The sequence below is a fragment of the Perissodus microlepis genome, chromosome 12 (assembly GCF_051167445.1).
Source record: "Perissodus microlepis isolate ML-2025 ecotype Zambia chromosome 12, ASM5116744v1, whole genome shotgun sequence".
In the NCBI taxonomy this organism is placed as follows: Eukaryota; Metazoa; Chordata; class Actinopteri; order Cichliformes; family Cichlidae; genus Perissodus; species Perissodus microlepis.
Genome location: NC_140472.1, coordinates 26,216,170 through 26,228,012, shown reverse-complemented (window position 1 = coordinate 26,228,012; position 11,843 = coordinate 26,216,170). Strand labels below are relative to the sequence as shown.

Here is an 11,843-nt window from a genome sequence, read left to right as displayed (position 1 = left end):
AAATGTAGTGTTGTGGGCAAACATCTCCACTTTGGTCTTACTGGTCCAAAGGATATTGTTCCAGGAGTCTTGTGGTCTGTTCTGAAGTCACTTTGCAAACTTATGTGCCACCAAGAGCAGAGGATTTGTCCTGGCAGGGGTGGTCAAACTTGCTGATGATCAGTTGATCATGTGCATTTAATTAACAGCACTTGACCAATACTACTTACCCCTCTTAATTCCTATGGAAGTACTAAGGGTGTACAGGGCAAAAAAAACCAAGCCAAAACCCACTGAAAATCTGTTTTAAAGTCTTTATTTCATTCAATAAAGCCAGTTTGAGGTCCTAACTGATGGCTAACTTCCTATACAAAGCACAGCACAGGTAAAGTGAAATGTAGTGCTCAAGGTTTAACAGTTACAGGACACAAAACATGACAAGACAAAGAGGTCATATAGAGATCCTAATTTTTTGACCAAACAAAACCTGAAAACAAAACTTTTAGGTAAGTGAGGGCTCACAGTGTTTAACTGTTTTATTTAGGTGTAATGGTGGAAACAAAAGCAGTCCACTCAGACACACGACCCGTTTTTTCCTGCTTATTTCTCTCTAGCCTCTATTGCATCAGTTGTAAATATGACAATGAAAAGTCAAAAGAAAGAAAAAACCTTAGCATTTAAAGTGTGCAACAAAACTACAATATACCAAAACAAGCACCCTCTAACAATCTCACTGATGTCTAAATCCCAGAGTATCTGAACAAAACCTGCCTGAATAACACAGAATGACAGGGTGCTTCAGACACATGCTATTAAAAGTGCACTTTGTCTGGCCAAAGCAGCCGAGAAGTAGCACAGTATTTAGAGAATGGGGTATTTGAATAAACTGGCTGCGAGACTGTATGCAGTACTCTGGTAATATATGCTAAAAACTGATGTGTGGGTCATGTCAATAACACTGTGAAATCCTTGCTTTAGAATTACAGTACTAGAGGTCTTAGAGGCTGTTTGGAGTTTCAGGGTTAAGGCCAAAGTGTGTGTGTGTGTGTGTGTGTGTGTGTGTGTGTGTGTGTGTGTGTGTGTGTGTCTCAGAGGGAAGATTTGTTGATGCGTTGCTGAGTGGGGCCATAGTGGTGTATTCTTCTCCTTTGTTTGCTTTCCTCTCCTCTTGCCAGTCCTGTTCAATCCTTACGCCTCCAGCTCGAAACCGAGGCCGATTTTGTGTCCACCAGCGTTCACGTTCTTCCCGTCGATCAGAGCAGAGAGGGTGAGCTTCACTCCTGCAGGAAAGAGCGTCACATTGTGTATCATGTAACCATACAGATCCTCTTTAGGCTGTTATCACAGAATACATGTTTTTGGTTTTTTAAGAAGTCAACCGGCTAACCTGGCCTGAGTGTTTGTGTGTATCCAACTCCAACGAGACAGGCGTTGTTAACCTTGGCCTGTGAGGAGAAACAGATCATCAGGTGAGATAGTCATAAACACTGCATTAGGAGAGTAGATGGAGTAGGTTACATAATATGGAGTTTATCATAAATATGAATATCAATCAGCCTCAGGCAACCGTTGCAGAGATGTAAGATAATGATGTTTGAGAAGCATGCAGCTGTAGGGATGACTCAGTAGGCAGCTGGTTCCACATTCAAATATTTGAACAACTATTGGATGGATGCTCATTAAAAAGAATGGTATCCAGTGACTTCCTCCAGCATACATTTTAGAGTTTTTGTATAAATCTCTTGATGATTCTGGGACGGGTTAAAACATTTTTATCCTTTTGGTCATTGAACTTTTTTGGTAAAAAATAAGTATGGATTGTAATTTTTTTGTTAATTGTAACTTATTAACAACAATATAAACATTTTTTGTGAGCCTGGTGTGATCAACAGATGAAGACTTTAAGCGGCACCCCTTTACTCACAAAAAAGCAAAGATGCAGTAAATAAATAAATAAATGCATTTAGGTAAATTCATGAGTTAATTAATGAATTAATGCTAATAAAAATCTGTTCAGTGGTCTTTGGTTGACATGTGATTATCAAAATATCTGAAGTCTAGCAGGAGGCATCTTTAGAGCATTCACATTTTGCTTAATCATATCCCTTATTTTATTGTCAAATATCATTTATTTCAACTCAGCTTACTGAGTTTGCTTCTTAACTCATTATTTACACAGTCCACCCAATGCTTACATAATAAATAAATACAATTTTATTTGTATAGCATCTTTCAAGATTTTAAAAAAAAAAAAAAAAAAAAAAAAAAAAAGATCACAAAAAGCTTCAGAGCTTCACAGACCACTAAATCCACAGATCTCAAGCTCAAAGGAGAGAGTTCCAGAGTCTGGGCACCACCGTTACAAAAGCTCTGGCACTTTTCGTTTTCAGCCTCATATGCTTACTGCTTACTACCCAATATTATTGTACCAAAACAGTAACTGCCATAGTGGGCATACTGAAACACATCCATTCATGAATTTTCTTAGCTGCTGGAGCATATCACAGCTGTCACTGAGCACATGGCAGAGTAAAACCAGTCTGCAGGGCCAACGCAGAAACAGACAACCACTTACACCTTCAGCCAATTTAGCAACACCAACTAAACTAACATGCATGACTTTGGACTGTCAAAGGAAGCTGGAATATCCAGAGACAATGCATGCACAGACATAAATAACAGGGAATCTCAACACAGAAAACCCCCAGCCAAACAGCAGATTTGAACCCACAACCTTTTTGTTATGCAGTAACAGATCTAACCACTGCAGCACTGTGCCACCCCTGAATACCGCTGTACATTTAACTCAAACCTCCAGCAGAGTCCCATAAAAATTATAGCGTGATTAGCTAGCAGTGAAAATGTATCATTTATTTATGTATTTTAGCATGTTAGACGTGTGCAGGATGTTTTGTCAGTTCTCACAGAGAGGGATGCATCCTTATCCAGCTGGTATTTGGCTCCAAGTCCAAAGCGTGTGTTATTGCTGCCTGCTGTCCAGGCTAGGTTGACTGCTGTTTCCAGGTTGCTGTTCACCTTTTGGTAAATGGAGCCACCGAACTCCGTGCCATCATTACTGAAATACAACACCAAACACAATTTAAGAACTGAGGGGAAAAAAACAACAAAACCTCTAAACTTTAAAAAAAAAAAAAAAAAAAGGTTTCCTGCTTCTTTGTGCTGTGCTGTAGTGACTCACACGCTGGTATGAAGTTGGAAGTCACCAGTCTTGTATCCAAGGGCAAAGTTGTTCTTGATGAGTTTAGATTTGGCAGTGTCGAAAGCCATCTGGTAACCAGCCAGCCAGCCCTCGAAGCCAAGCACAGCCGCTGTGTGGACAGTGGGGCCAGCCATGTCGAAGTCCAGGTCACAGCCCACATTCACAAAGTCCCGCTTGTAGCTGGTCTTCAGTTTGGCGCTCTTCTTGCTAAAGATCGTAATTACTAGACACATGTCCTATTGAGAACATTTATTAAAAAACCTGAGAACAACAGAGCGTTACTCTTACCCAGTGTTCGGCACAAATGACGTGTCCAGACCGAGCTTCAGGCCGTTAGCCAGCTACAGATAGACAGAAGACTTAATACATTAAGTACTGAAATATTAGCCACCACATATTATTAAACCTTTCCTTATTTTCTGTCATACGTATATGTTTTAAAGAGGTAGGTACTTATCACCATCATCCAAACACTCAAAACTTTGTTTTTTTTCTACTCTTTGATGTCAATGAGAGCAGATGTCTCTAATATTGTCATCACAGACACAAAGTTTTAGTCGTGAGCCACACACTTGCTATCCAAATTTCTTGTCATGAGGAGCAGCCAATCAGTAATAATATTATTTTTTATTAAAATAAAAAAATAAAAATATAATACTGGCAGCTCAGCCTCCCAGTAGATGCACCTATGGTATGAATTTCAAAACCCTACATTTGCCTAGTTCTCAAGATATCACATTCACAATATTTTCAGAAAACATGACCTCTGACCTCTAACCTTGAGGCAGAGGTCAATGAGATTTAAACACATCTGAGGTTTTTAGTAGATACACTAATGCTATTTTGCCCCTCCTTACAAAAAAATAAATAAATAAAAATTCCTGTTTGTTTGACTTCACCTGGTCCTCCAACGTGATTTCTGTTGTAAGAGTGTTGTCAGTGTTCCACTTCTGGTTGAAGGTGAGCCCCAGATCTTTCATTTTGTACTTTGTCTCCAGGTGGCCTCCAGACCTCCCTGTATCTGTGTTGTTGGAGCCAGAAGTGGTGAACTCCTGTAGGAGAGACGGATCGAGTAATGAGGGGGAAGATGAGGTGGAAGGGAAAGTAGAAAGAGACATCAGAGCACAGCTAAAGACACTAGAGGCCGGGGGGGAAACGGAGACAGGGATAACAAGCATTACGTTTTTGGCTGTTCCTCTGCCAAACAATCCCTCACAGGGTTGCATGACTGGTTATTCAAAAAAAATAAATACATTTAAAAATAAATAAATAAATCTACACCTTTAAGATGAAGAAGTGAGCTGGGAAGGTAAACTGAGGACTGTGAGGGAGAGGCTGGTCATGAGTGTTTAACGATCAGTGCTATTACAGCTGCGGTTGGGGTAATGCTGTCACTTAGGTGAGCCATTACTGCAAAGAAATAGTTGGCAGAAAGCCTGCACACAAACACACACTGCTATCACTCTTGCACCCTGCAGTGCACCTGTGTTTAATGATTACATATGCACACACACTCACTCTCCCACTCTTACCATCTGACAGGAGCATCCAAAGAAGAAGCACAGAAAAGAGAAAACAGAGGAAGTTAGGGAAAACCACAGTCTACATGTGACAGTTTGACTGCTTGCTGGGAAAATGAAAACCAGAGCTACAAAAAGTAAAAGTGGATGTCTTTTTAATGCTTTTTGAGTGAGGCTTAAAGCTGGATCAGATTTGGAAAACTATGCAAGAGCTCATTTGTGGTTTTACTATGGTAACCGGTTTATGGCAACACAGATACATAGCACGTCTTAGTGAAACTCTTTCCCTTCGTGATAGAACATGCTGCTTCAGAGGAGAGAGTAAGGAATAAACTCATTCGACAGAGTGTTTCTCTGCTGACTCTGTATGTAGAGGCACGTCAGGCACTCTGACATGAAGACCTCCAAAGCCGTGAGTCAGACCTTTGCTCTACATCTAAGTGCTTAGAAAGACGTTTGAAACTAAATTTAAACACATCCAGTGACAACAGTAATACTTACAACTCCACTTTGAGACTTGGTCTTAACATCTAGCTTCAATATTCCATAGCCTGTGGAAAAGAAATTAGGATATTTTAAAAAAATACATATATTACCAGGAAGGGCAGTAAAAATAATCTCTTTGCACCGGTCAGAAGAACAATAGACACCTGCAGCACAGAGCACACAAAGCATTCTCTGAAAATTAGTCCTGGACCATAGTTTGTGCCCAAACAGCTTCAGTATGATAGCAACAGAAGAGCAGAAGTTACATATGCATGTTAAGTAGATTTCTTCACTTACCAAAGCCTTTACTGAAGATGTCTTTGGCAGATTTTCCCAGATCCGAGTATGCAGGAGGGACGGCCATTGTGCCTGAGGAAAGAAATGTACAAATAGTTTAATCACAGCAGTGACACACATACACCATACACTTTTACAACACTGGGGAAATTGCAAGATTTAAAAGTCTGTCCAGCAGAGCACTAAATATGCACATTTCTAGCTTTCCAGTTTGGGTTAAAGTACAAATCTGTTGGATCACACATTTGCCTTTCATACCTCAACCCCTGAAACATTTGTGCCATGTAGAATAGCACAATATGAGCTTTCAATCGTTACTGAAGCACATATGGTGTAGTTTTTCAACAAAGATTAAATGGATACAGAAACAATAGCAGAGTGTCCCTTTAAAAAATTAAAAATAAAATAAATCAAGATGCTAACACAAAATGAATTTTAGAGCTCTGCACTGGAAGCTGTGCTGTGCAATGCAAATAGCACTTCTGAGGCCATACACACACACACACACACACACACACACACACACACACGCTGACAGCACCGCCAACAGCATTTTCGATCAACCATCTACTCACCAACAATCATTACACATCAATACAAGCCAGTAGGGGGGCTGTCTGGGTGCTGGTTATAGCTCCTCTCCTCCCCCTCTATCTTCCACAGAAACCCTATTGATTGCCTAGCAGCAGTACATGAGCAAGCAGCAGAGGTTGTTAAACCAATGAAACTGTTTCCCTAGTTGAGGACAGTATACAAGTCTTATTTTTGCAACAGCTGTTGCAGAATGAACAAAAATAGCATCGTTACTGTGAACAAATATCAACATAGCATATTTTTTTGCAGACTGCGGCCAGGTCACTGCAGCAGAGCCAGCACAAGCAGTGGCTGGTTTGGTTAGTCAGCAACTACCACTCCTGCACACCACTGCACTGCACTGTAGTGTTTCAGAGGCATCAGTGTCCCATGGGTCAGTGTGCGCGTGTCTGTGAAGAAGACAGCTTTGGCATTGACTTATATCCTATAAGTGTTTAATAAGCGTTTAATATTTTACTACCAGCACATCTTTTTGTGGCTCCTGCACCCTCACCTAACTGGTCTCTTCTACAGAAGATGGGAAATGCAGCTAACACGTGCATGACTGAGCCACTGCAGACAGATCAAATGCTGTCACTTGGGGAAAAAAAAGAAGAAGAAGAAAAAAAAAAAAAAGATAACTGAAAGCAGATGAAAACCGCTTAGACCCAAAGACCCCTTCTCTCCCTGTAATGAAACCAACATGCAATCCAGGGACCCTGATGATAATCCATCTGTGTTTTTACATGTAACCCCCCACACCACTCACCATGTCCCTTTGGTGCGTGGCTCTGACACGTCACACAGTGGTCTTTGTTTTCTGCATGTTTGCCTTTTCCTGGCATGTCCTGCTGCAGTACAATCCCAACATTCTGTGCCATGACTCTTCAGAGGGAGAAGTAAAAGGAGGGACAATGGGAAACTTTTGGCAAGAAGTCCTTCGCCACTTTAATTAACAGCATCATCACACAATACAAACTCTTGTTTGAAAGTGGCTCACAACATGTTACAGCTACTGTAGCCATACCTAACTGATGTAAACCAGAGCACTCTGTGCACTGCATGCAAACCTGGCCTGTGTGTAGACGTGAAAATACCTTTTGAAATACTTTTTCCTCCATCCCGCACACAAAAGTACAAAAAAACAGAACAAATCATGAAAGTAAATCACACAGATAAATATGCACTTTAATGCCAGGTTCCTTAAAGTCTGGCACATCACCTACAGAGATCTATATTTACAATAACCCCTCTCCAAATCCAAATGGGGAAAAGATGCTTAAACAGATGAACTCAATGTGTGCACCAAAGCCCAGTTGAAGAAAGTGTGAATAATGCAAAGCTACTTAACAGAGTCTGGGGGGGAATAGCAAATGCAGTAGACACCAACTTTTTTTTTTTTTTATGGCCAACTTTGTGATAAATCCAACAGTAAAAGTCTCTTTTTTTGGTGTTATGTGACAAATGAATGTTCAATATTCACTCATTCTCCTCTAGCTTTCTAATATTTTCATTGTGTCCTTTTTTCTTTTTTAATAGATCAAGGCCAGAGTAACCCAAGTTTAAGTGTTCATTAAGGCGTTTGTCTCATAGATATAAAATAAGCTCAGTGATTAAGCGGGTGTTAAACACAGGGTGCTTGGTTTATGTAAACATGTAATTTGTTGTTGTTCTGGTTTACGTGCTGAAAATGGTTTTATTTGTGTATGTTGTGTTAGACTTGTACATAGTTAAACATATATGGATCAAATAATGCTGAATTCTGGATATGGATTTGTAAGCAATGAAATTTGAAATAAGGGGGAAGGAACAGGAAAAGTGTAAACTTCATCAGACTCCTTTTCGAACATACATTCTGCAGACATAGATATATACATGAAAACTTGATGATTTTTAACTTTTGTTTTTTTTTCCTCTTGTTATTTCAATTATATTTGCATGTTTGAAATAAAATTATTCTATTTTCTATCAACCCCCGAGTTAAAACGTTGACTCTTAAACTAAAAAAAACTCCAACTTTTGGATAAATAAAGCTTGCGTTATCTTAACATTGTCATCATTTTCACATAATACAAATCCATCACCTGTGGTCTCAATATTCATTTCCCAGACACTCAGCAACTACGTGCCAGACCACATGCAATTCCCAATCTGTCTTTGTCATTCCACCCGACAGACATTCTCCACACAGTCCATCCCCCCCCCCTCCCTTAGTTTCCTCACCAAGTCGCAGCTCTAAATTTAGCCCATGTGAACATGACACTGAATTACATGTGACTTGGCTTTTAACATGTGTCCTCCTCCAGGTTCAGCCTATTAAGATCCCTATTTTTTTTTTTTTTTTAAGTACCAGCACAGTGTGTTTATGCACAAACACCTGCCACTCATCGTATTACTTACGATGCGCATACGTAATTATATGCAAGCTGTAGGCAGGTGATAGACTGGAATAAGCGCAAAGGTCAAGATGACCCCACATAAATGACATGGACGTATTTGAACACAAACAAAATGTTAAATGACTTAAAAATCCATAGAACTGTCCAACGCAACATGCTTTTAGTACATACTGCTCAATTTGCGAGCAGCACAAATTCCCAATGTTTATAATAATAATAATAATAATAATAATAATAATAATGATGATGATGATGATGGATTGCATTTATATAGCACTTTTCGAGACCCTCAAAGCGCTTTACAATTGCACTATTCAGTCACTCTCACATTGACACACTGGTGGAGGCAAGCTACAGTTGTAGCCACAGCTGCCCTGGGGCAGACTGACAGAAGCGAGGTTGCCATATCGCGCCATCGGCCCCTCTGGCCATCACCAGTAGGCGGTAGGTGAAGTGTCTTGCCCAAGGACACAACGACCAAGACAGACAGAGCATGGGATCGAATCGGTAACCTTCCGGTTACAAGATGAGCTTCCCAACCCCCCAAAACCACAGTCGCCCCGATGTTGCACTTCCTTTCAGCTGACTAATTTGAGTGTTGTTTCTTCTCTTAAATACACTGTGAAATATAAAAACATCTAAATATCTAATCTGAGCATATTTAACATATTTTTAACCCCTCAAGTTGAACTGGCATCGTCTGCAGGATTAAATGAAAGGAATAATTCTGACATTTGCATCCAATAACAAGCCATAAAAGGGTGTCAAATATGCAATTAGGCAGTTGCACAACTCTAGCATAGCGTACAGATAACCAAACCAAGAGAGAGAGAGAGAGTGTGTGTGTGTGTGTGTGTGTGTGTGTGTGTGTGTGTGCCATAATGTAGGGAATGTTTGTGAGAGATAAGGTGAAGTGCAGTCAAGTTATAGCTTAAACGTAAAGTGAAATATGCAGCTCTGTCCTGCATTAGAGTCACTTTTAATGGGTTTTAATGTGTACAGTGACAACAAAAAGACTTCTGCTGTGTGTAAGCATGTGTTTATAAGTAGCTTTAGTTTATACAATGCTTGCATCATCCAATAGTGGCATTAATATATCTTTTAACAGTGACACAATAAGGCATTTAAAGGCCATCTTTATAGTTTCCAGCAGTGCTTTTCACTATCTAGTTAACAACTTAATTTAAATACAGCACTAGACTTTGCACCAGCTCCTGCTACATGTGCTGCAGAAAGTGCTGAGATAGGTGTGAACCACGTTTTCTGAACTACTCTGCTAAACACACCATGTGAGGACACCACTTCTAAATTAACCCAGTTATCCTTTTTATTTCTACATAACACACACCGATGCCAATAACAATGAACAGCCATGATTATCAAAATATCGGCTGATAGCACTTTCACTGATTGCTTTATCCAAATAACCTAATAAAACTCTGTGTCTCACTAGGCCATTGGCAAGGATAAGATTCTATAATTGAACAGGAAGGAAAGTCTGAACAACAGGTTACAATCAATGACAAAAGATAGCGGTGCTAGTTGTTAATGTTCTTTTGTATTTCTTAACAAACACACAGATAAGACGTTTAAACTAGATTTATGGTCTCCCGTCCCCCGGTCCTTAGCGAACATGCTCATGGCCAGATGCGTCCACCCTTTCATATACATCTCCTTTTTTTTTTTTTAAAGCACAATCTCTATTTTAAGTTGTGTATTTCAAATGTTGCAGCACAACAGTGCAATAAATCGCACTTATTATCGCTCATAAAAATTTGTTTTGTTGTTTTCGCTGCATGCCGTCAACACTCGTGGTAAGTTTTGGGAAGAGGGCTAAACTTCAGTTTTTCGAGGATGTTTTATGATAGTTAATTTTGGCTAACTATGGGAACACACAGGCCCGAACTGGCATTAAAACCTTGGCATAGCCGTCTGCGGTGGCTACTCCCACCCATGTGTGACTCATATCTCACTAAAAATCAAGCGGTTGTTGACAACAACTACCAATGCAGGAAAAAAACAGTACCTTAAAAATAAAAGAAAATAAGGGACTTGCAAAAGAATCTTGCTTAGCTTACCTTTAGTTTTGTAGCGGAGTGTTGCAGAGTTTCAAAGGACTGCTCGCTGCAGCGGAGCACAGTGAAGAAGAAAGCAGAGGGAACCAGACTGAGCAGGCGCAGGTCAGACCTCCAGCAGAGGGCGGGGCCGTTGTGCAAGTGACGTTGGGCACCAAATCTCTCTTTTATTATAAAATGTTTGCAATATGCACATTGTGTCCATGACGCACACAGGCCTAATCATTCATTAGAGAATAAATTAATGCCCAGCAGCATTTGAAATAGAGAAAAATATGTTGATATGTTGAAAAATGTAACTAAGAGGTCTGAGAGGTTAGTAATTCCAGTGTATATAAGAGTCTTCTAAATATTTAAACACGGTCAGCTTCATACATTAAGAGAAAATGGAGGGGAGAAAGGATATATAATTCTAATGCCTGAGAGAGAATAGACAATAATTTAGAGATTTCAGTGTAAATGTACCAGCTCACAGAAATAGAGGGAGTTTGGTTGGAAGAATCTGATAAGATTTAATGCTTTATTACGCCTCTCTCAGAAATAACGCGATACTTCAACCCCACTCCCCACCCACCCTTTCTGCTGAAACCCAAAATCCAAAACCCAAAGTACAAACTGCTACCATGTTTTGTTTTGGGGTTTTTTCCCTTTTATTAAAGACTATTGGACACATGGTGATCTGTGTGGTCTTTAATTGTGAAATTCCCTGAGAAAGTAAGATTATATGTTTCTGGGTATATACCTTCAGAATGAAGATCTGGGTGCTAAAAATACTGTAACTGAGAAATGGATATTATTACAGGAGAGCCCAGTGCACATGGACGGAACTCACAAAGGGCATGTATAAAATGGAGATCATAACAAAACGTTTCATTTATCCATCCAAATAATTTGTTTTATCCTGGGGAAAATTAGTCTGTTCTTGGCAATTATTATTATAACAATAATAATAATGAAAACATCTAAAAAAGAAATAGGGAAGAAAATCATGTCATATTTGGTGAAAACGGCATGTGGCTTTATTATAGTACTCTGTTTATATAAGTGTATACTATATTAGAAAATTAGGGTTGCTACACTGAATAATTGTTTCTATAATTCCACAAACACTAACCTTTCATATTTTTGTTAAAGTTCATGGACTCCAGTAACAAAGAAATGTGGTAAACATACTCTCAGTCCAAGTACCTTAGTGAAAAGTTTTATTCATACTGTTAAAGCCTCTGTAGTGCTGGAAAAAAGGGAGAATAATAACTGTGAAACTGCTATATTTACTAGAAGTGCACTCTGGAGT

The 11,843-nt window shown here is 39.5% G+C and overlaps 1 protein-coding gene across 2 annotated transcripts; it reads right to left on the bottom strand.

Moving 5' to 3' along the window:
• Positions 1 to 279: 279 nt before the first annotated feature.
• Positions 280 to 10,677, bottom strand: vdac3 (voltage-dependent anion channel 3). Of its 2 annotated transcripts, XM_084945637.1 has the most exons (10): positions 10,553 to 10,676; positions 6,845 to 6,960; positions 5,503 to 5,574; positions 5,221 to 5,270; positions 4,099 to 4,251; positions 3,488 to 3,540; positions 3,179 to 3,406; positions 2,905 to 3,055; positions 1,367 to 1,424; positions 280 to 1,259 (listed from the first exon to the last, which is right to left on the bottom strand). In XM_084945637.1, the coding sequence occupies exons 2-10, from the start codon at positions 6,954 to 6,956 to the stop codon at positions 1,168 to 1,170; spliced, it is 969 nt and encodes a 322-aa protein (XP_084801763.1). In that variant the 5' UTR covers positions 6,957 to 6,960; positions 10,553 to 10,676; the 3' UTR covers positions 280 to 1,167. The 2 variants fall into 2 exon arrangements, with proteins under 2 accessions (XP_084801763.1, XP_084801764.1); XM_084945638.1 differs by lacking the exon at positions 6,845 to 6,960 and having other exon boundaries at positions 10,553 to 10,677.
• Between the last annotated feature and the right edge of the window lie 1,166 nt (positions 10,678 to 11,843).